The 25,450-nt window shown below is 43.2% G+C and overlaps 1 protein-coding gene across 3 annotated transcripts in view; it reads left to right on the top strand.

Moving 5' to 3' along the window:
* ELAVL4 (ELAV like RNA binding protein 4) overlaps window positions 1-25,450 on the top strand; it is an 81,216-nt gene that overhangs the window by 44,053 nt on the left and 11,713 nt on the right. For all 3 annotated transcript variants that reach the window (XM_060142601.1, XM_060142603.1, XM_060142602.1), the window contains one exon: window positions 12,719-12,822. In XM_060142601.1, coding sequence (XP_059998584.1) covers window positions 12,719-12,822 — 104 coding nt within the window. The remainder of the gene's footprint in view (window positions 1-12,718; window positions 12,823-25,450) is intronic.

Here is a 25,450-nt window from a genome sequence, read left to right as displayed (position 1 = left end):
AGGCTGTTTGTGAAAATAGCGGCTGTGAGTCATCGTTCAGAATGAACTAACATTTCTCAGGGTTGAATTTGTTCTTCTGTTCCTTGAGCAGCCACACAGGATCCTTGTGTTTGGGAAGCTGGTGTCTGCATGCTGCCCACTTGAACTGCATCGTGTAATAAACTAATGACAAAACCAGCAGATTTGAAAAGCCAGAGAGGAAGAGGAGGTGTAGGGTGTTTATATATTTGTGTATGTGTGTCTGTGTCTTCCAGGGGAATATCGTGGACCTACTATAATCCAGGATTGTGTGAGGCAGGAGGGCCTAGTGAGTAAGAGCTAGCTGCTCTGTATGCATCCCAACCTCACCACTTACTAGCTGTATAGCAGGAAAATGTTTACTCTCTTTGTGCCTCGGTTTTCTCATTTGTAAGATAGGGATATTGATAGGATTATTGTGAGCATCAGTATATGTAAAACACTCAGAACAGCACCTGACATATGTAATTCTCACAGCCGTTCTGCAAGGTGTAGGTATTATTTGCTCTATTTAACAGGTGAGGAAACAGAACTCAGAAAGGTTAAGTACCTTGTCCCAGGTCACACAGCTTCTAAGTGGCAGGGAAAAGTTGAACCCATGTTTGTTTGACTTCAAAATCTCTATTTTTACCTACAGTACCGTACTGCCTCCCAGGGTTGTATGCCTAGTTAGTTAAATATAGATAGTGTTCATGTGTATGCCTGTATGTACGTACCTATAAGTGTGTGTTCCTGCTTGGGGTCCACATAGCCACACACAATTTTGTTTTGTTTTTCCTCTGGATCTTTGGTTCTCCTAGTGAAACACCTTGAGCTCGTCGCATGCTGACTACTGATACGTAGTGAGCTAGAACCAGACTTGTACAATGTGTACTAACATGTGAATATATACACAGATGTCTGACCCCCTCCCCACTGTGCATTTCTGTCCTGTGTCTAGATTATCCCAGAAGCAAGTCTGTGTGATGTCTTCTGAGAAACAGAATCATGGATTATCACAGTGAAAAGAGACCTTAGAGGTATTCTCTGGCTTGGTCTCCTTGTTTTCTGCTGGTGCCTCTGGTATCTTAGGAACTATAGCTCAGAATCGGGGTCCACACCCACCCACCTTAGGGTAATTATATCTTGAGACAGTATTCAGTCCTGTCTGAAAGAGTAATGTTCATTTGGAAATCCCATCTAAAAGTCTTTCCCAAGGGTATTTAATAGGTAATATGTTTTTTAAAATAGGTTATGTGACTGCATGAGTTTGGGAAACTGAAGTAAACCAAGTTATAAAGGAGTTTCTTTTTATCACTACTTCTCTGAGTCTGTGCTAATGTGTGTTATAAATCTTAAAAAGAACGGTATATAATATGTAACATTACCCAAAGAAGCTTTTCTTCTCCAGCAGTTTGTGGACTGTACATTCTTAGCCAGGAGGGAGAAATGGAGCTCCATTAGGGATAAGTTTTCCGGGTAGAAGGAAAGAAGACAGTTTGGGCCAGTTACTACCTGATGACCTCATTTCTTTTGTTAAGAAAGAGGTGGGGTCATCTACTGCATGTGGATGGGCAAGGGGAGGCCTTGGTGTCCCAGGAAGGTGTTACCGACTCCCAGGAGGGACACAAGATGATGCCATATGGGTCCATCTCTCTAGCACCAGCAAAGTCCCATCACATACTAGGCATTTTTGTTGAAAATTATTGAGTACTGGGTATGTTCTGGGAATTATTTAATTTATGGGTTCGTTTGGTCTCCTGACTGTCAGGGTGATGTTTCATTTTCCATCACCTGAAAGAGCTGAGCCATTAGAAGGTGTTTACATTTGGTGATTCTCACACAGATCTCAGGCACTCCTTCATTTTCACGTCTGCCAGGTATTTGACTCAGTGTAATGAAGCTGGTCACACCTGCTTGGTGCAGCCATTCCCCCAGAAGCCTTTAGCTTTTAAAAAAAATAACAAAAGAATATGGCTTCCCTCCTCCATTCTTACTCCACAGACCCATTTCTGTGTGAGTTCTTTTGTTCTTGGGTTTTGATTTCTTTATTTTGTCTTATTTCTTAACTGTAAGCTGAATGGTGAAAAAAAGGGAAAATATACTTTTGCTTCTTATTTCTTTTCTTTTTTTCATGCATCTGGGGAATTTCTTTCTTTTTCAACATTTGTTGGAGCCAAACTGAGCTTTCAGACCACAGTCGTGAGCTTCCTGATGGTACTTCACTATCATTGAACTCCTTGATCGTAGGGACGGGAAGTTCCACACAGCCGTTAGTGGTTAAGTCCCAAGGCCAGAGAACCCCGTGCCCTTAGTTCAGAGAAGACACTGGCAAAGGTTTTCAGACAAAATTCTTCTGCAACTCATATTTGACATCCTGACTTAGCTTTGCACAGGCCAGTTATTTATCTCACCTCCTTCGCTGAGAGCCATGAATTTTCTTTTACTTCGAATAAAGGCGATTTTAATAGATTTATATTCAGTTAGTACTTATGAAACATCTCCCTTGTGCCAAGCCCTCTCACATAACTTATCTTAATTAATTTAAATCCCAATATGATATCAGGAGCCTCCACCTGCCCTTTATAAGAATAGTGTCTGATGGGAGTTTTAGAAGTAATTTTCTTTGTGCCTAAATACAGCAATTCCTTTCACCCACAGACATTTCACCCAGACAATCTCATTTTGCCCAAAGGCTGATTACAGTGTATATAATTAGTATTAACCTGATAACTTTTTCTGCCTCTTCTTCCTTTGTTGCTAAACCCTTCTCTGACATCAGCTGCAGTTCTGGAATCACCTGTTGGTTCACATCCATTCTAGGGGGAAGGTCTTGTCTGTCTGACATCGAGAACTCTGTTTCACGTGAGAGTAAGCCAACGAAGAGTTAAGAATTCTAGTTCATTTCTTTGGCTAGCTGGGAGTTTGCCAAATTCCTCCTCTTTTTGTTTTGACCCTTGTTAAAAATATTTAAATATGTGACTATTCTTTCCTGTCTGTAAGAGTATTCTGAACATAATTTAATTTAATGTTGCTTCTATTAAGAATCTCTTATTGCCCCAGGGTCATCAGTCTGAACATTTCTTTTTGTGTGATAAATGCTGAAGGTAAGCTAGTTGTCACTGAGGCTTCTATTTTCCCTGGTACTTTACGTAGAATACATTTTCCTTTTGGTTTTTTTTTAACTAAGTCTAAGTACTTGATACTAGCTTTTCATCCTATGAATCGCCTTTCTTTCCTGAACAGGCAGAAGAAAAATAAGGTTCAGATTAGTTCAGTTTTTTCATTTATTGAGGCTTATTATTGAAGTGTATGTTTGAATATCTGTCACTTGGAGCAACTTACTTTATAGAACAAACCAAAAGAGTAAGTTTTTAAAAAAACACTCCTTTGAGAACTGGTTGGTTGGCTTTCTTTATGAAATAGTGTAGCTTTGTAACTGGTCCTTCCTGCTTTCGGGACTCCTGGAAATCATCATATATACTCTGAATTTCCATGTACCTCACCCCAGTAACAGATGTATTGTTTTACATCTACTTGAACAGTTTGGTTGATATCGTCTCTGAAATCAAGAAACTCTGTTGAAAGCCTGTATGAGCTTTAGAGTCAGAGGGACTTGTGTCTTGGGATCTGAGGCCTCTGGACATGTCTTCTCAATGGTAAATGGCAGTGACCATACCTAACTTGTAAGATTGTTTTAGGGAGCAGATGAGATGATACAAATTAAGCAGTCAGGTAGAATTTAAATGTTCTCACTGCAAAAAAAAAAAAAAAAAAAAAAAAAGATAAATATGTGTTAATTAACTAGATGGGAGGAATCGTTTCACAAGGTGTTTATATATATATATATATATATAAATATATATATTTATATATATATAAATCATCATGCTGTACACTTTATTTTATTTTTTTAATTTTTATTTTATATTGGAGTATAGTTGATTCACAGTTACGAGTGTACAGCAAAGTGATTCAGTTATTCCCATACAAGTATCCATTCTTTTTCAAATTCTTTTCCCATTTAGGTTATTAGAGAATACTGAGCTGAGTTCCCTGTGCTCTACACAGGGTCCTTGTTGGTTATCTGTTTTAAATATGGTAGTGTGGATGATCTTACAAGCTTAGTTGTCAATTATACCTCAGTAAAGCTGGAAAAAAAGAAATAAAGCACTCAGTATACATAGTAAGCACTCAAAAAATGATAACTATATTTTTACTATTAATTTGATTATTGAATTCATGCATTCATTCATTCAACATAGATTTACTGAAAGCCTACTATGTGCCAGACATTGGTTATACCAAGATTAATAAGACCCATGTCCCTGCCCTAAGGAACTTAGGGTTCACTGAGAAATACATTTAGATCGACAAGTTTATATTGAATGCCCACTATGGACCAAGTGCTTTGCTTGTTATCATCTCGACGCCGCATGATGAGCTCTCAACTGGGAAGTTTCATCTGCTTAGGAAGCCAGAATGTAGCCTCTGGAAATAACCAAGTACCGATTCAATGTAATTTTAAATACTTTGGGAATTCAGAATAAGAAGGCTGGGTCCTGTTTTTTTTAATAGTGTTTCTTGTTGGCAGAGAGCAGAGGCACTCAAAATTTCAGATGTCTAAATGATTCCTAAATCCGTGCCAGAGGTATGGGGAGATCTCATGTATACATCTGAGCACTCAACTTAGAATCGATATTGACAGTTCAGGTTGACATCAGCTGCACTGGCCTCCTGGAAGTAATAGCTATAAACTGAATAGCAGTCTTCTCTCCTCAAGGGATAGATGCTTAAGCTGTCCCCTCCTCCTGGAACGCCCTTCTCTGTCTATGGCCTGGCTATCTCCTATCAATCTTTTCAAATTAGTCTCAACTCAGTTATATCCTCCAGAAAGCCCTCTCTCCTTCTCACTGTCACAACACTTAGCCACACTCTACTATAGTTGTTGATTCACAGTTCTGATTTTCTTACTGGACCATGAACTGCTTGCTTCTTCCTTGGTCCTCAGTTGCCAAATCTGTAGAAGAGACTCAAAGATGATTGATAGTTAAGTCCTTTCCAAGACTGTCATTCTATGACCTACCAGATCCAGTTTGACAGACACAACAAATGTGGAAGATGGGAATGGGATACTTTGGGGTATATATTGAAATTAAATGGAAAGAATGAAGACTTGGAGATAGTACTAGAAAACCCAGGCTCTCTCAAAGTCTCAGGCACACTGTGCTGTGTCAGGGCAGGTGTTTAACACACAAATCAGCACATATTCAAGAAACCAGGGCACAGCAGAAAGTGCACAGGCTCTGAAGTCAGATGGGTCTGGCTACTATTCTCTAGCCAAATAACCCTGGGTGTGTTATTCCTCCTTTTGAAGCCTCAGTTTCCCCTTCTGTAAAACAGGGATGGAAATGCCTGCTTCAGAGGTTGTAAAGATTTAAATAATAATATATGTAAAGTGCTTAGCCCACAGTAGGTGCTTAATAAATATTCTCTATTATTTTTATTTTCTCAGTTAGAAATCAGGATAAACTGTGAGCATGGGGTCTCAAATAAATATAATTTAGAACCTTTGTATCTTAGCATTAGAAGGTATCTTATGAATTGATCTTGTTAACTGCTGCAACATCTCCTGATAAAATGTAGATCTGTTTGCATAGTTCTAGTCAGGGGGCCCTTACCACCTCACAAGGCAGCCTGTATCCTTATAAAGTCATTAGTAGGAAGTTCTTCCTCTTATCAAGGCAAAAATCTACTCCCTCACTTTCTTCTATTGCCTGATTCTCATTCTCTCCCTTGGGACACCACATAGCAAGCCTACCCCTGACTTCCCATGCAGCCTTTCAAGTGTTGAGCACCCCTAGAATCTTCTCTCCTTCAAGGTTAAAGCCCACAGGTCTTTCAGATGTGTCTCATGGGATCTGGTTCCATACCTCTTACCACCATCCTCTGGGAACATAGCAGAGAACAAAAAATACTTGGTTTCCGCCATCAGTGAATTGATATTCTGATTGGGGGGTTAGGGAGTGAGACAAGTCACCTGAAGGCAGGAACAATTTCCTGGTTATTGGAGGCACACTCATAGTATCTAGCATGTAGTAGGTGTCAGTTATTTGTGGAATTAGTATGCCTATTGCATGCTATGTACTCCAATGTGAAAGAAAAGCATCAGAAACATTCTCTACCTTTGAGGAGGTTGGGCCTCATTCAGAAGATAGCATCCTCAGACGCAACAGTGTAGGGCAGTATCTACTGGGGCATGGGAGACGAAAGAAAAGAAACCAGCATCTATTGAGCCTCTGTTATATACCAGGCACTTTACAAGCATTATCACTTTCAGTACTCCTAATAACACCATGAAAAAAGTAATATTAAGTCCATTTTGCAGATGAGATTACTCTAGCAAAAAGAGGCAAAGTAAGAATGCAAAATCTGCGGATGAAAAGAAATAGCATATATTAAGAAATCCTTTCCTGTCAGAGCTTCCCTTCCCTGTGACTCTGAGTTAGATGTGTAGTTTTCTCAGAAATCAGGGTGTGGAGAGGTTCATTCAACTTAGCCTCGGTCACAGAGCAATAAGCTGAAGCTGCATTTCTTACAAGTCCCCAGTGATGCTGGTACAGGGATCACACTTAGAGTAGCAAGACTTTAAACCATACTTAATTTGAGGGAATTGTGTGAACTACCAAAAGAAAATAAATCCTCTGATTAGTTGGCTCTACTAACACTTGAGTTTGCAGGAGAAAATCCAAGACTCAGACTGTCCAGCAAGTGTAAACACCCACAGAGGTGGGCTGGGAAGGAACAGAGCCATGGATGCTCTAGCATCTCAAAGCATCCCAGTCACTGTGAAGAAGGGGAAGAGTTCCCAACACAAGGGGTGTGCATCCCCTTGAGTTCTTGCCTGATGCCAGACACTGCTGTGCCTTTGCAGAGAGACCAAACCCTGTGGGGAAAAGGCATGAGCTGGGAAGTCCCACAGACCTGAGTTCATTCAAATCCTAGCCTGGAGGCCTACTTCCTGGTTGACTTGGGGCAGGTTATTTAACATTTCTTAGCCTCACTTTCCTTATCTTTACAATGGGCCTAATGGTACCCATTTCCACAGGATTAAATTAGGTAATTTTAGTAAGCCACTTAGCAGAGTGCCTGGCACAAAGTAGGCACTGAATAAATTGTAGCTTCTGTTCATCCTCATGTTAATATAGTTAATCCTCACGGTGATCCTTTGATTGTGAAGATAAGGGATTATCCCTGTTTTTCCAGATAAGGGAACAGGCTGGTGAAGCTTAAATGAATTAACCAAGGATATACAGCAAGTACAGTTTTGGGCCACACATACATGAGTACATGCAGTAACAGCCTCAGAACTCTCTGACCCTCTTTAGGGTGTGTTGAAGTAGATTTCAAGGCAGTGGACAACAGGGAATGTCATCTCAGGACTGGCAGGGAGGGAGTCCTAGGATTTGAAGTTGGCTGAGTTTAACCCAGCATGTGGATTACTGCCCTGCAGGTGATCTTGAGGTGACTGGGGATTTTATCATGTGCTTTGAGAACAGAATTTCAGCCTGAGCTAAGGGTTCCAACATCCACAAAAATTCCTTACTCAACGCAGAAGGTTTCATCAACAGCAGGTACCCATCTGGCTGCCCCCTTGGGGGCTTTGCAGATGAGGGGAGTAGCTGTTCAGTTTCTGGAGAATGATGGTTTTTGAAGAAAGAAAGAGCAATGTGTGCAGGTTGGCAGTGCAGAAATGCTGAGGCTCCTCCCGGTCAGCCCTATGAGGGGACAGCTTCTCTGCTGCTGCCATCAGCCATAAGGATGTCGTATTTAGGGTCCTGCTGTCATAACCCACAGGACCCCAAAGGCAAGGGAAAACAACTTCTCTCCAGAATGACTGGGAAATGAGGGGTTATAATCAGCTATGATGGTGACATTTCCTAGCATTTGAATACAATAAAAGTGCTTAACACAAACTATTGAAGGTAATTTACTTTTTTCTCAGGCGGTTCAAAACAACTTCAGAGATATTTCAGGGCCTCAGTATAGTTGTCAACAACACTAGTTCCAGCACAGTAACTGTGGATATGGCAAAGGGGACTAGATTTGGCGTCAAAAGATCTATACCAAGGGGTGAGCAAACTATGGCCCAAAGGCCAAATTGAGCCCATTGCCTCTTTTTTTCTAAATAAAGTTTTATTGGCACTCAGCCATGCTCATTAGTTTACATATTGTACATGGCTGCCTTCACGCTACAATGGCAGTGTCATCATGACAGACTGGAGGACCCACCAATCCTAAACTATTTACTGTCTCACCCTAAACATAAAATAGTTTGCCAACCCCTGATCTAGACTCAGTTTCAGCTATTCAGGGATAGTAGAGCAAATCGCTCTTCTCTCAGAACTTCAGTTTCCACATCTATAAATGATGACTCTCTCTCCCACGGGGTTGTTGGGAGACTCAAATGTGACATAATGGGTGGAAAGGCACTTTGGAAACTCAGGATTTCTTTGGAAACGTGAGCCAGGATGGTTTTTATTTTTCACCTGATCTGTGCTGGAGGGGAACCCACCAGGACATTTTTTGTTTGTGTTTTCCAGTTCCTGATGTCAGCTTGTTGTCCTGTTCTCCCTTTTTCACAAATACGAAATGAATTCCCCAGGTGCCCCTCTCATCCTCTTCTCCCTCCAAACATAAACACATCCTGGTCATGTGCTTCCAGCAATGGAGAAATAGTACAAGTGTATGTATCCATCTGTTCCCTTATCAAATATTTGTTGAGTACCTACCATGTTCAAGTACGCAGTCTTTATAAACTAGTTCTTGTAGGGAGAAGTGTTTGCTTTCTAAGGGGAGAAGTTAGGTATAGAAATTATTATAACAGAAGAGAAATATTGCCACATTGTAGTAAGAGGACACGTCGTGTCTTTGTGTGTATATATGCATATGTGCGCAGTTTAAAAAATAGAAATATTCAGGTGCAGATTTAAGAAAAGCTTGTTAAAAACAAGAATCTGTTTAATCCAAAATACACTGAAGCGCCTTAAAAATGTAGCCATTGTGTATAACAGTTTTCCCTTGGAAACTACATTCTAATTTTAAGTTTCTATCCCAAACTGCCAAGAATGCCTTTCTTGCCCATTCATGGCCACTGGGCCTCTTACCCAAGCCTGCTGGTCAGGACTGCTGAGGACTGGTCACAAGGAAGGGTTGTAGGTCTTGGGCATCAGGGAGCAGGCACTCACTATAGTTTCTGAATATTGGAGGTAGTCTTCATTTTATAATATTGTATCTTGTCTTTAATGATTTTGTTTTTTCTTTATTGGTGATTCAGTAAACATAACTTCAATGATTTCATTTGTATGCTTGGCTTGCTATCAAAATAAGCTCATACACTGGGAGCAAAATAAAGTTTGTTTTAATTTTCTATTCTGAAATTACTGTTGCCATACCTGTGTGGTCACATCTTGCTGCTGCTGATAAAGGGAGAGAATGAAGCTATTTGAGAAGAAGAAAGAAAAAAACAAAAACCTTATCTATTTCTGGGATGCATATAGACACACTTAGTTCTAGGCTCCAGACTGGGTCCCCTGGGCCTTCCCAGTATGGTGGCTCTCTTGGTCCTCGTAGAAATAGTGTTGGTATTCTTTGTGAATATGTTTCATTTGTATTTTTCTATGTTCTGTGTACAATTTAAATACAGAAATGCAAATCCAAAACCCATCACCAAAATTAAAACATAAAATTCTTCCTCATTTTACTCTCCCTCACTACTAAAACAGTTTCTGAAAGAAATGAGGCTTGGGTTTTTATATTTTCTACCTAGGGATCTAATCCTCTCAAGAGTTTTTTAAAAGAATATGCTTAGCTCCACTGAGTATTTTTTATGAGACTTAGCTGTATTCCTTCCATGATGGCAAAGAAGCACGTAAAGAAGGCTGTTCATGAACCAGGCTAAGCACAGGTAGTTTGACTGTGCTGCCAGTTTATCTCATATCTTTCAATTCACAGGCAAGCCTTTCCACCTCTCTCCTCCTCTGTTCAGTGCAGTGTCCTGTTTTAGAGTTTGCAGTTCATTATTTCATATCAAGGAAAACCTCTGATCTTTTATCCCTTTCCTTTCTGAAACGGTGTTCATCTAGGTTTTAGTTTTCCCCAAAGCACCCTCATTCTTGACATTAAATGCAGTCTCTCTCTAAACCTAGAGCAGGTGAGCATAACACGGTTGTGCTAATTGCAGTCAGGTACTAAGGTGATGGTGGGTTTGGGACTACACAGGCGTGTGGGTAGATGTGGCGTATCTTGCTGGGCAGGAGTCTTTCCTTCACTTGACCTTCAGAACCTTCCTAGAATCTGAGTGTGTTTTCCTTCCTCCTGAAGCAATGTTCTAAAATAAAGATAAAATATAGACTATAAAAATCATAGCCACTATATATATTTAAGATTTCCGTAAATATATGAATAACTGGAAAGAAAGGTAGTATATCAGGGAACATGCACCACTGGTAGGCATGATAAATTCTTCCACATATATTCCATCAGTACAATGAGTCATTGTTAAGTGGTTAAGTGCAGTTAAGTGGTGAGTGTTTTGTCTATATTTTTCGTATTTCATTTGAATTTTTTTTTAATTTATTTATTTATTTATTTATTTTCATTTTAATTTTATACAAATCAAATTTAGTTGGATAGATTGACTCTGACCTGTTTCCTAGAACTCATACATAAGGTTTGTCACTGAGATTATTACTTTAAAAGTACCCTCCAAAGCCCCTCAGTTGGGTGCATGACTGTTTAAAAGAAATAACTGTAAGGCTTTTACAGCAATTTTTAAGGCTTCTCTTATATACAAGGTAAATAAGGACTGATAAATTTGCATGATGAAAATAGACTTAATTAGGTGAATTTAGCTGGGCTTGATGAGGTGAAGCTGAATTTAGGATGAATGATATTTTTAAACCAATGAATTAGTCTCATGTATTTTTGGATTTGCAAAAAATTTTCTGAGAACATGTAGCAGGGTCTTGTGTTCACACGCATCTTTTTCTCTAACTGTTACTCTCCTGTGTGTGTGTGCCTGCGTGTGTGTGCACATGTGCACTCGCCACTCATACACGCATACCTCTCACACACCACACATAACCCAGTGAAATAGAAAGAGGAGGGCCCTGGTAGCTACAGCGTGCTCAACATTTTCTCCCCCTTCTTCAGTTACTAATTCTGGCTGGTGAAGGGCATATCTGGTGAAGTTTGCGCCTATCTTTCCTGTTCTAACCCTGTTATTCCAAAACAGAAGGAATATCCTAATGTATTGTCATTTGGGGTTTTCCATTTTGGGGACAAAAACGCAACTGAGTTTCCTCATGATTCTCATTACTTCCACCCTATAAAGGACAATAAAGTCATCCATTTTCTGATCCGGAACCCAACTTGTTTTCCCAGGTTCCCTCCTACGACCAGCACAAACACAGACATTTACCAGCAAAACAGAAGCTGTTGGAAAGATTTTTTGGCTGCTGAAGTGGGCTCCTGTCACCAGGACATGGCAGACTTTTTGCTGTATTGTCTCCCAGCCCTGGTCTGAGTGTACTCCAAAGAGAGCTTTATGTAATCAGTCTTTCCTGACATGTGATGTCCTGTCATTTTCCTCCCCTTCGGCTCTGCTGCCGCCCACAAATCAATAACATTGCCTGGGAAGTTCAAGCTGGCTTTGCAGCCACCCCAAGCTCTGTATTTCTTAAAGAGTATGTCAGAAAATGTAAAGTTTCCTAATGATATTTTTGGCTGATGACACATGGCAGAGCTGATGGACTATTTATAATCAGTGGCACGATCGCAAGCACATTATTTTTATTTCACTTAGTGGGGGAGCCCTGTCACTTGCTACCTCTCTTTTCAGACAAGTTGATGCCATCTTCACCTAAAGTAGCTAAATCCTCTTTGCAGAGTGTATTTGCACTCTGCAAAGTGTTAGGAGCTCCCCAGTTCTTTCCATTTTTTATTGTTCTTAGGCTGGGGGAATGATGAGGGCAATGAATGATTTGTTGCAATTGCTTTAAATTCTGGCCGTGCCTTCACTATAAATGTCTCCAGTCTTTGCTGCTCAGATCTTGCTACAGTCCTCTGAGTGTAGGCATGGATAGCATGACTGAGGCAGCAGACACAGCTACTGCATCCAGCACTTGTCCCAATTTTAAAGGACTGAGCATAGCAGAGCTGTCTTTTGTTGAGCAGCTACTATGTTCTAGGTAGGCATTGCATGCTCAATATCTCGTTAACCCTCTCAAACCTGTCTGTGGCAAGTGCTGGTATCTGCAGAGAAGAAATGTCTGGGGAAAACAGGAGATTAAGTGAATTCTCTTCAGAGTCACACAGCTGATAGGAAAAGCCCCAGGACTCCAGTTCAGAACTCTTCTAACAAACCACACCTGCTCTTTTCCACTACCCTGCCCTGCCTCTTCCCAATTAAGTGGACACTTGTGTGTATATGGTGTGGACATGCACGGGCACTTACCTATTCCCAGCTGGGGCAGCTCCTGTGAGTTTAAAGCCTGACCAGAGTGAGAGATGGAAGAACTAGAAACTTCTCAACCTGGGAGTAAACCCTGATATAAAAGGAACCATGTACTAGAGGGTTTTGACGCACTGCAATGGGAAGTGTTACCTCTATAAAGATAATGAGCTCTCTCTCTCTCTTTTTTAAAAAATGTTTCCACAGGACAGAGTTTAGGGTATGGATTCGTTAACTATATTGATCCAAAGGATGCAGAGAAAGCCATCAACACTTTAAATGGACTCAGACTCCAGACCAAAACCATAAAGGTAAGAGGTTACATGTTAGCTCCTTATTTGGGAGGCACTGGTTAAATTTCATTCCTTTGATCTAATAAATTCAGGCTATGAGGGAGCTGGCAGTGGCGTTCTTTATTTATTATTCAAAGGACACTTACCATCCACTGTACTAAGTGAGGGACACAGATCATTACAGAAGAAAGAGGTGAGGGTTGAGTAGAGGGAGGGGACCACAAGCTGTGGGAGCTCCATTCCAGAGAGCAGGTAAGATGCCAGGGATGACTAACCCCGTCAAGAATGCCTGTGTGGGCTTCCCTGGTGGCGCAGTGGTTGAGAGTCCGCCTGCCAATGCAGGGGACACGGGTTCGTGCCCCGGTCCGGGAAGACCCCACATGCCGCGGAGCGGCTGGGCCCGTGAGCCGGGGCCGCTGAGCCTGCGCGTCCGGAGCCTGTGCTCCGCAACGGGAGAGGCCACAACAGCGAGAGGCCCGCGTACCGCAAAAAAAAAAAAAAAAAAAGAATGCCTGTGAGCTCAAGCCTGCAAAGATGGTCAGAGCAGAGCCAAGGGAAGAAGCTGTTCCAGGCAGAGGGAACAACACATGCAAAGCTGTGAAAATGTATATAAACATTGTGAGTGGGGAACAACATATAGAACACACTATGGCCTAAGATTGAGCAGGGAGATGATGAAAAGATGAGGATAGGAGGTAGGCAGGGGGCTCACATGTGAGGCCAAGCATCTTGGTTTTACCTAAAGGTGAAGAGGACCCTCCTAAACAAGACTTGAAAAGGAAAAATCAGTTTAAAAGAAATGCACTGGTTGTAATAGGGTCAGGTACTATAACATCTGGGGAGGAATGAAAAAGTAAACATTCTAGCAATCCAAAAATAATCAGACTGGTAGATAATATCTCAGGAGGGGTTGTTTCAAGTCAGAAAAGAAAAACAGTCCCCCAGAGCCTGCTCCTCCAAATGGACATTTCTGTGGCTGGATAGTCACTCTCTCCATTCAGACTTCACCTTGTGAGGATCCTTGAGGAGGTGGTGCTGTTTGCTTTCGGCCCCTGGCCCCTGACAGCCAGTGGTGGTCTCCTGGATGGAGCCTGCCTCTTCCTCAGCCTCCCTCTCCCTTCTTCCCCTACCTCCAGGCAGCATCCTGTTTGGGGGCAGCTGCCAGCCGATTAATGAGTCCCATCCTTCATAGCCTATGAAACCATGGGGAGGTGTGTCCTGGGCGCTCTTATCCTCACGACAGCAGGTCTGATGCAAAGTAGGACAAAAGAGAAACCTCTCCCAGAACGGAAATCTACAGATGGCACCAGCTCTCAGCATTTGAAAACACAAAACCAGAACTTTATGGTTCAACAGAGCTACTTTTCCAACATCCAGACTGACAGGAGGCTACTGGTGTAAGAAAATCTTAGCTGGGAGGTAATCAAAACAAAACCAAAACAAAACAGAAACCTTCTCTTTTTGGAATATATTATGTGGTTATCTTTCTTTCTCTTTCTCTCTCTTTTCTTTTATATCTTTCTTTCTTCTTTCTTCCTTCCTTCCTTTCTTTCTTTCTTTCTCTCTTTCTTTCTTTCTTCCTCCACTCCCTCCCTCCTCCTTTCTTTCCTTCCTTCCTTCCTTGCTTCCTTCTTTCCTTTCTTTTAAGCCACTCTACTTTTGCAATTTAGTTTAGCTTATTTTCTAAAGATGATCACTTTCCTGATCTCATGCAATCTGGGCTTCACAAAGACCCCAAAATGGGCTTGACACAGGTTGCCTCAGTCTCAGCTTAGAATCAGTCCCTGTGAGTTCTCTAAAGGAGAAATAATCGAGAGTTGTTTAATTATGGGGTAGTCCTCTGAGAGACAGGAGCATTAATTTCTTTCAAAGGAAAAACATAGCTATTTTCAATGCTTTGAGATGGGATGCTCTTGTCACCTGATTCTTTGATGAGGCCACACCAGGTTGAGAGGTGTATTTGTGGGTTTGATTGATTTTTTTGTGTTATCCAGTTCAGCATTAGAATGTCAGACATTTGCTCTTCCCTTGATGCTCTTCCCTAATCTTAAACTGAGAAAGATGCTTTTCTTTCCTCTACAGTTTTCTTAAAACCCAAACCTCCCCAAGAGCTTAGGGTCAAATTCTTAGCCATCCATTCTGCTTTTTTAAAATAAAGTATTCCATGAAGCCATTGAAGATTCCCAAAAGGCTGAGTGGATCCAGCTTTTCTGATCTCAGAATGCAACCACCCTGGCCCATGATGCCATCAGAAGAAGTGCTTTGTCTCAGTGGATCTTAGAAACAAGGAACATCGATTATTTTCTTTCTGTGAAGAACCAGTCAGCCTCCTTCCCATCTCTATATCCCTTTCCCCACTCCCTCACCCACCCTGTGCTCACCCTGCATCAAAATGCTGCCAGCACATTTGCACCCAGCAGCAACGTGGGCTTCCGAGGCACTGTAGGATTCAAAATGCATGATGCCACGGCTGAATCAATAATTTCCATTCTCTACGATGAATGAAAATTTAATGTGGAAACCTGGGGATTTCAGCCCTTTCATTAAAGCGTTTATTTGCCATACTAAAAATTAAGTTTGAGTGATAGGTTCCTTTATTAACTTTTCTTCCCTTTCCTAAAGGGACACAGTGTTTCAGGTAAAAATCATATTAAAGGAAAGAAAAAAGCAAACCCTTTTTGTGTGCTGTTAATAGTCTCATCATTTATTAATTTTTTTTAAATTACTTTTCTGCCTTTCAGGCCACTATTTACTTCTTCTGCTTCAGTTTGCTTTGATTAGTGACATGAGATTTATCTCTTTGCTCTTATTCCCATGAAGGAATAAGATAACTTGCCTATCTGGAAAAAACAAGTATCTTCTTTGGAAGCATGCATCATAGAAATCTCCTCAGAATCATGTAGTACATGTTTGCAAACTTCGGTCAAGTCTGTCCCTCCTTTTGCTTCCTGCAAAACACACGACTTCAAACGTAATGTACAACATAGATGCAGGCAAACCAAGAGTTAATTCCTAAGCTTTGAAGGTTAATGATGAACAGCTAGATTCAGGGATAGTTCTAGAAAGCCCTGAGGGAGTAGTGGAGACTATAGTGAGCTGGAGAGCACTAAAAGGGGCAGCTGTTCTTCCGCTACTACTGATTATTTAAACCCAGATCATTGTCAGATCTTCCACTTATTCAATAGAAACCAAAAGCTAGATATTTTATGCCAAATCTCCCAATTTTTAAAGGTTAAAAACCAACTCAAAAAATTTTAGAGCATTATGTAGGCAAGCCAAACAAAACTTTTTTTTTTTAACATCTTTATTGGAGTATAATTGCTTTACAATGGTGTGTTAGTTTCTGCTTCATAACAAAGTGAATCAGTTATACATATACATATGTTCCCATATCTCTTCCCTCTTGAGTCTCCCTCCCTCCCACCCTCCCTATCCCACCCCTCCAGGTGGTCACAAAGCACGGAGCTGATCTCCCTGTGCTATGCGGCTGCTTCCCACTAGCTATCTATTTTACGTTTGGTAGTGTATATATGTCCATGCCACTCTCTCACTTTGTCACAGCTTACCCTTCCCCTTCCCCATATCCTCAAGTCCGTTCTCCAGTAGGTCTGCATCTTTATTCCTGTCATACCCCTAGGTTCTTCATGACATTTTTTTCCCTTAGATTCCATATATATGTGTTAGCATGCGGTATTTGTTTTTCTCTTTCTGACTTACTTCACGCTGTGTGACAGACTCTAGGTCCATCCACCTCACTACAAATAGCTCAATTTCATTTCTTTTTATGGCTGAGTATTATTCCATTGTATATATGTGCCACATCTTCTTTATCCATTCATCTGTTGATGGACACTTAGGTTGCTCCCATGTCCTGGCTATTGTAAATAGAGCTGCAATGAACATTTTGGTACATGACTCTTTTTGAATTATGCTTTTCTCAGGGTATATGCCCAGTAGTGGGATTGCTGGGACAAACAAAACTTAAGAGATGACTTACGGAGAAGCAGTTTGCAGCCTCTGAACTCAAATTTAAATACACACACACTATTTTGCATTTTGAAAGTGAATGATTCATTACTAGGCTGCTAGTAGAAGGTGCCCACAAATGATGGCTCCCTGTTAACAAATGTTCATTTCCCCTTTATTAAGGGGGATGTAATGTGATTGTGTGTGAATACTGAGGGCACGTGGAAGGAAGACCAGGCCCCTGTCCTCAAGGAGAATACAATCTTAGCATAGGTACAGCATCAAAGCAGAGAAAGAGAATGCTTCTTTAAATAAGCCCCTCTAAGTAGTGTGGATGACTGCAGATAACTTGCCTATCTGGGGAAAAAAACCAAGTATCTTCATTGGAAGCATGCATTACAGAGATCTCCTTGGAACCATCTAGTACATGTTTGCAAACACATGACTGCAGAGGAATTATTCTTTGGATTATAACTTCTTTAGTGGGAGAAAGTGGCCAGGTTCCCACGCCTCTTGGAGATTAGGCTCAGAGATGAATTGACTTGTCCGAAGGCACACAAGTGGCCAGCAGTTGAGTTGAGTTAGCATCCAAAGGTGCCGTGAAAGATTCTTCCAGAAGAGGAGCTACTTAATATGTGAGCATGAGCTGGAAAGGAAATAATAATAATAATGATAGTAATGATACCTTATATTGAGCATTTACTCTGTGTCCAACAGTATTCTAACCGCTACGCATGTTTAATAACATTTAACCCTTGAAGCTTCCCTAGGGCTAGATGCTTTACACACATCAGCTCTGATTCTTAAAATAGTGATTCTCTCCTTTATACAATTGAGGAAACTGAGGCCCAAAGAGGTTAAGAGACTTATCCAGGATCACACAGTTAGTAAGTGAGATTTGGAATAAGAAAAAAATGTTTTAAAAATAACTCTGGCAATAGGTCGTCAGTGTGGGAATGTCTCACTGCCTGCTTGCTCAGCGGCACATGCATTCTGTGAGTGTGTGGGTGTGTATTTGGTTCTGTGCACACATGGGTTATACTCCCTGGTGAGGGAAGATATATAAAAAGCAAACAGATGAATTGCATGGCTCCTCCGGGTTCTTCTGTAAACAGACTTGTGGTTCGGGGCTTCTGCCATCAATCAGGAGACAGACCTGACTTCAGATCTTATCTTCTGAGACCCCTGCTTTCCAGGCCCTGAGCTAGGTCCTAGGACTTCGGTGACCTAGGGATGGCAGTGCCCTGGAGATTCTTCCATCCATGTGAGTCAGAGAGGCATGGGGGGCGCTTCCCTGGTGGCGCAGTGGTTGAGAGCCCGCCTGCCGATGCAGGGGACATGGGTTCGTGCCCCGGTCTGGGAAGATCCCACATGCCGTGGAGCGGCTGGGCCCGTGAGCCATGGCCGCTGAGCTTGCGCGTCCGGAGCCTGTGCTCCACAACAGGAGAGGCCACAGCAGTGAGAGGCCTGCATACCGCAAAAAAAAAAAAGAGAGAGAGGCATGGGGTATGGACCATGGGCTTACACTGACTAGGTTGCCAAAGACCCAAAATTGGGTCTTTTCTCAGCATTTCAACCATAAACCCAGTGGAGATTATTTGCCCTGTTTAGGGCCTTGGAAGTGCTGTTTAGCTTCCAACCCCCCGTTTGTCTCCAACAGAGATCACTTTAGATGCTGAGAAGCACTGAGCAAAATGGCTGTGGGTTCTGGAAGATGATCCCCAGTACTCCTGGACCCCGCAGTGGATGCCTGTCGCAGTCCTGAACCTCTGCAGGGCATTTACAAGAGCAGCTTCTGAATTCCAGCCTCTTTCTAAGAAGCACTCTGTTGAATGCAGTTGCAGTAGTCCAGCTCTGTGTTGCATTAATTAGGAACAAAGAAAAGTAGATGGTTCTGTAGTAGCTTCAAAAGAGGGATATGTTTACCAGAAGTTTGGATTGATATACAAGTTACACTGAGAGCCTTCAGTAAAAAGTGATCCAGAATGGGATTTGAGGATGTAGGATCCTAACCCTTTCCGTGCAGTGGGACACCTGTTTGGGTTTTAACCTGAGTTTGAGGACCAGGATTAGAGAAGTGTTCACTGCTCTGCCTCTGGAAACTCATCTCTCATGGGAGCCACAAACATGCGAAGGAGCGCCTCTAATGCGGTGAGATGGGGACTGCCACAGGGCTGCAGGGGTTCCTACTTGATTGGGGTAGAGGAGCCGGAGTAGGGAGCTGTGCACAGTTTGAGCAGGAGAGGGATCTGATCAAAGTAAAGCTCCAAGTAGGTTCATCTGGCACTGGTGCGTCACTTAGGTTGTTTGACGAACGAAACCAGAGGCTTGCAGGCTGCTGTGCTAGGTTTTTGTCAGACTTAGACTTTGGTTTTCCTCAACTCTATTAGGAGCTTTTTTGACTCATTTTAAAAGCAAAACAGGCTTATTTATAAATAATTCGGAAAATTCATTATCATGTAATGAAGGCAATGTCAGACATTCCCATCTCCATGCTATTAACGTTTTTATATTTTTCCTTCCTTTTCTCATTGCATTACATTTACAAATGATGTTGTGGCTTTTCTTTTCCTAACCATTGCATTAAACTATTACTCAAATTATAAAAATATGAATTTAAAGAAAGCATTCCCAGAGCACGGCTCTTGTGCAAACTGGAGGCGTGAGTGATTTCAGGATTAGGTCGGGAGGAGGGGACAAAAAAGCTGTTCCTGCCACTGTGGCCGAACCCAGGAGGGTTGGCGCTCAGTCAGGAGAGGAGGTGAGAGAGTAAAGGAGAAGCTTTATCGCGAGGCAACAGCCCGGTTCCGGAGGGAGCAGAGCTAGAGGAGGGGAAGGTGCGTGAGTGAAGGCTTTTCGGAAGGAGAAAAAACCCTCGCTTCTCCGGAAAGGAGCGCAGCTCCTTTATTTCAGCCTCTTGCTCTGATGTTGCTTAGCCATTTCTCCATTTTCGCGTTATTCTTCTAATAGCACTAACGGTGCCTCCGGGGGATCTTTCCACACTTGAGTTTTGCAGTTTCCAGCTTGCCCCTCCTGCTTCTTTCTCTTGCCAGGGGTCATCAGGGAGCCTTACCTCCCTCCCTCCGCGCGCCCACAATCCACCTGCCTTGCTAAGGGCCTCCATTCCGCTGAGGCATCTTTTCTTTGCTCTTGGCATAAGCAATTATTTCTCCTATCACTGCTCTTAATGCTTCCCGGAGAGTTAGCAGATCATTTTCTGCTGGCAGATATCACCCCACCCAGAAATGATAGACTACCTCCCTCCGTCTCGTTAATAATAAAAAGGCATTTTCTCTCCTCCCCCATTATGGCTGTAGTCAGAGCCGGTGTGGGAATGCTTCCCTGCCAAGGTCAGCAGGGGCGACTGGATCACTGAATCCCCGAGGAGTGAAGAGAGGGGGTGGCAACACCAGTGGAAACGGGAGACCCGTCTACCCCAGTTGTACCAGGCACTTTCTCTCCTGTGACACATTCCGTTTGACTGCTTTGCTTCCTAGCGCCCTGTTAACTTCCATTGAGTGATTAATTTCAGATACAGGTGTAGGAGTTTGAGAGATGGAAATACAGTTCCCTTACTCTGCCCAGTGAGGCTCTTATGTTCCCAGTATCTCAAAGGTCATCCACAGTGTCCTGTGTCTGGGTTACAAAAGAAAATTGGTCAGGCGCAGGTTACAAGGACACTTCAGTTTTCAGAAGTGTGTGGAATGAGGCTTGGGGGCTTTAGCTGTCTACAAGTGTAAAAGATCCCACGGTGTGATGTGAGCTGCTTACAAAATAATTCAGCACACCCCAGGTGTCTTAGGAGAACTGTGGACTCCAGATCCCAGGAAACAGTGGTCCTTTCTTGTCCACTCTGGTCAACCCATCCCTGGTATCTTGTCTCCATTTCTCAGCTCCACGTTTTGAAAAGACCAGATGCTGTAAGGGTTGTCCAGAGGCAAATGAGGAAGATGGCCAAACAGTGCTGCACTCACATATTCACTCCACAATGGTTGCTTTTCCATTCTCTAGAGAAAAAAAAGTGACTCTGAGGCTCAATCCTATATGTCAAGAATCTGGAAAGAGAATCTATGTGTCTATCATTTGCCTTGGGTGGTAGTGAGTCCCTGATTGTCAGACACATGCAAATGGAGTCATTAGGGGTGACTTAGAGGGATTCCTATACCAGACTGGAGTCTGACTAAATGATCTAAAGTTTCCTTCTAGCTCTGAGATGCTATAACTTTGTGTTGTTCCTGGGCCTCGAGCTGTTCTGTCTAGTAGCCACTAGCCATATATGGCTCCTTACATCTGAGTTTAAAATAATTAAAATTAAATGAAAAGTTCAGTTCCTCAGTCACACTAGGCATGTTTGAAGTACTCAATAGCCACCTGTAGCTGGTGGCTACCATGTTGGACAGCACAGATCTAGAACGTTTTCTAGATCCCAGAAAGTTCTGTTGGACAATGCTGGCCTAGAACGTCAGCAGCCCTGGGGAATAAAGGATCACTTCTCCATGGTTACCATGAAGCCCCAGAGCAGATCAGCTGGTCTGTCAAAGGTCATAGAGCCACATCCCTCTCCCTTTTCCCCTTGCTGTCCATTCAAAAGTGCTCTGAGTTCAGATGGAGAGTCCGGTCCAGCTCCGTTAGAAACTACTAGGATGACCTTGGACAACTTAGTTGATTTCTCTGGACTTACTTCCTCATCTACAGAATGGTTCCTTCCAACTTTAAGTCTAACTAATAAAATATTATAGCGCGATCTCTCCAGCTTGGTAACTTTCCAGGGAAAGTAGCAGTTTGTGCCAAGTACACAGCTTCTATTTCACTGTCCACGATAGCCTGGCATAGCGGAAAGATCCCAGAACTTAGTCATATCCAGCTTTGTCTTAGTTCAGCTGTGTGACCTTGGACAAGCACTTGAGCTCACTGAGCCAGAGTTTGTCGTCTGGAAAATGGAACTAATAATATCTCACTTATAGGTAGTCCTGGCTTATAGTGGATTGCTTGAGTAATGCTCCCCAGCATGAAGATGATAGTGAATAGGGTTACCCCTAAGGTAAAACTTACATGGGGAGAGGGGAAGACTTTTTCCCATCTCCATGTTTCAGAGATACATAAAGAACGAATCTAAGTCTTACTTTGTGTAGTGGAAAGTATCATGGAGCTTCCAAGTGGCCACAGCAGTCTTACCAGTATAGCAAGATTCAGGAGTTGAAGTTTAGTGAAGAGATTCGGTATCTTACACCCTGAGTCTGAGACCAGCTCTTCCGCTAACCAGGCCATAAAACCTTTAGCACATCTCTCCCTCCTGGGAGTCACTAGACAGACAGCAAGGTCCTGATACCAGTAATCCCCCTTCATGATTAGATGGACTTTTTAAAAGAAGTTTTAAGGCACACGAATTCTATCACCACAGCATTTTTTTAGAGAATTATTTATCCAGCCTACTCTGTGCCAGAAGTACTCTCATGATATTCTTGGATTCGCTTCAGATCTGTGGTTCCCTCTAGCTCCTTCTCCACGCCAGAGTCAGTGCCTGGGAAAGGAGCTAAAATGCATTACATACAGTATATTACACATTTTGTTTCAATTCAGAGAATGTTATTGCGCTCCTGCCCTATGTAAGGCTTTGAGACTAGATGCCACAGGGGGTCTGCAGGGACCGCTAGAATGCTCAGACTATTTGGGCAGATGAGGTGTTAGCACAGATGGCTGTGATGGGAGGCAGGGTGTGGTAGTTGCCGCCACTGGAATGTGTATCATCTGTAGCGTCCAAGGAGAGAGCAGTCATTTGTGCCTGGGTTTCATGGAGGAGGTGGCACTCAGGCTGGGCCTGGAAGGATGGGCAGGAGTTCATTTTGCCACGAGGACGAGCAGATAGTAAGAACCAGAGACATTTTGTTTGAATTGAGGCATAGGGTGCTTAGAGGGGTTAGCAGGAGATGAGAGGCTGGGCCAGACCCCAGAGGGCCTTGGATGCTCAGGTAAGGGATTTGAGCTTCCATCACAAGGTGCTGGAGGAACACGGAAGGTTTTGAGCAGCAACAAGTAGCACAATCAGAACTCATTAGAAACATTGCCATCAGCTTGCCCATGATGAAAGAATATCATATCAATCATAGATCATATATCAGGTGGTGGGTGGGGGAAGTACGAGGAGTGGGGCCACATAAGCAGACACCTGTCCTGCCTGTGGGCAGGGCTGCAGCCACGGGCACAGGGGTGAGCTGATGCTCACAGTGAAAACTCTTGTTTCTAGGAGCCAGCTGGCTTCTTTCTTCTTTCCCAGCTCCTGGTGGTGGGATCAGAAGTCCCAGGGAGAGTGTGCTCCTAGAAGGCCCTGGAAGCACCAGAGTCTGTTCTCTGCTGCCATCCTCCTGGTCTCTCTGGAACGTCTGTCCCCAGGGATCTGTTTGCTCTAGGGAGTTTCTGCTCACTCAGAGAGTACGGTGTTACAGCAGACGGGAAAATCTGCAGCCTGATCTTCTGAAAGGAGTGTGTCTCCTCTGCTAGACTAATAGTCCTACGTGTCAGGGACTGTTGTAGTCATCTTCGTACCCCCAGTGTCTGACATAAGGCCTAAGTACACAACCATTGTATCCAAGCCACTATTTATTGAGCACTTACTGCGTGCCGGGCATAGTGCCTAAGAATCGTATACGCACTAGCTTGTTTAACGCTCTAATAGCTCTATTAGAAAGCTTCTCAACTAGGTTATTCAAGTGATACAGCTCAGAAAGTGTAAGTGACCTACCTCAAGCCTTACCATTTATAGCTAGTAAGTGATTAGGATTTAAATCCACATCTCTTTAACCCCAAAACTCTTGCTCTTAACCCCTGTCTCCATTCCAGAATAGATGCTCCATTTCAGTTAAAGTAACATAAATGAGAAACTCCTTGGAGTGACCTGTCTCAAAATATAGTTCACTGATGCTCTGTCACCTATCAGTGAGACCCACAAGATAAGGGGGTAGAGGACAGGAAGGATGCTCCTAGTGTGTGGAGCCAGAGTAGAAATAGGAGAAGGTTGGAAGCTACAGGGGAGACAGTTTGAACTCAGCAGCAGGAAGATCTTTCCAATAATCAGTGATGGCCAGTGATGGTGTAGGATGCCTTGTAAGGTAGTGAGCTTCCTGTCTTTGGAAATGTGTAAGGTGGTTGGCCAGCTGTCTTACATCCTGACCTGAACATTTTTTTTTTTTTTTTTTTTGCGGTACGCGGGCCTCTCACTGTTGTGGCCTCTCCCGTTGCGGAGCACAGGCTCCAGATGCACAGGCTCAGTGGCCATGGCTCACGGGCCTAGCCACTCCACGGCATGTGGGACCTTCCCAGACCGGGGCATGAACCCGTGTCCCCTGCATCGGCAGGCGGACTCTCAACCCCTGTGCCACCAGGGAAGCCCTGCCCTGAACTTTTGAGGTCACTTCCAACATCAAGTTTCTGTGAAACAGATTTCAAGGATAATGCTTTCTGCTGAGTTCACCAGCGTCACCTGTCACCCTTATTTCCACTTACCATGAATTATGGTTGTGGAGATTAGCAGTTTTGTGAATAGAATGCCTAGCTCGTGAAAACATCCAGTTAATGGTAGACATCCTTGTAATTCAAAAGGGCCCAACAAATGACACCCCTGTTTTGTACATCCAAGTTTTAAACCAATTGAAAGATAAGACAAAAAGAGAAAAACATATGGAATCCTAAATTCTTTATTAATGATTAAGGCCCAGATGGATTCCGTGGACGCAATGGGCTTCCTAACATGGAACCCCACACTTTGACAGATTGACATACTGTGCCACAGGTGCTCTGGACCCCATAGGCCTCCCCACAGGAGAGCATAGGCGGCTCCCATAGAACGTAGAGCCTGGAGTAGAAAGTGGGCTTCCGGCTGGCATCTGGCTCCCAGAAGGGAGAAAGCAGGCAGAGTCTGAGGCACACCTGATCATTTCCCTTGTTGAAGCCTATTCAGAGCCACTGCTCCACTTCCCCAGAGAAGAGGGGCTGCAGGGGTACAAAGAGGCCTGGAATGTTACTCCAGGGGGCATATCCTCCGCATGGGAGGAAACGCCGGGCGTGGGAAACGAGTCTCCCCCTGTCAGGAGCAGCCCTCTGTATTACACTCTCCACTTGTTTGATTACTTCCCTCACCAGACTGTGGAACCCTTAAAGCAAAAACTCTCCCAGCACAGGGCCTGGCACACAGTAAGTGTTCAAGAAGGGGAGGAATGAATGAACTCTCATCTTCTAATACCAGTGTTTTCCTAAAGAAGCCCCTTTCCTCTCATCTTACCCTCCTCATAGCACCCAAGATCACGTCTTTATCATGCTTTCCAACTGCTCTCTTTTTCTGTACCATGGCGGGACAGACAAGGACCAAGGTGTTGCCCGATGACTCAGGAAAGCTTTTCCCCAGGCCGTGCTGTTCCTCCCACCTTGCCAAGCCCTGGCTGTGAGCAGGTGAAGGAACCTGTGAGTGCTGTGTCGCAAGGGGCAGCCCCAGCCCTGGTCCTGCTGCCCCATCAGTGATGAATGACAATGCCTGCCTTACCGCAGAGAACAGCCTTGTAAAGTCATTTTGGAAAGTGGAAAGTACTTTGTGGATGTGAGGCAGTGGAATCTGTAGGAATGTGCTAAAGGAAATTCATGGCTGTGAAGTGATAAAGGATGATCCAGACCCCGACCAGTCTGATGGAGG

The sequence above is a fragment of the Lagenorhynchus albirostris genome, chromosome 2 (assembly GCF_949774975.1).
Source record: "Lagenorhynchus albirostris chromosome 2, mLagAlb1.1, whole genome shotgun sequence".
In the NCBI taxonomy this organism is placed as follows: domain Eukaryota; kingdom Metazoa; phylum Chordata; class Mammalia; order Artiodactyla; family Delphinidae; genus Lagenorhynchus; species Lagenorhynchus albirostris.
The sequence above is the reverse complement of the archived record's forward strand: the minus strand, read 5'-3'. Positions and strand labels throughout refer to the sequence as shown.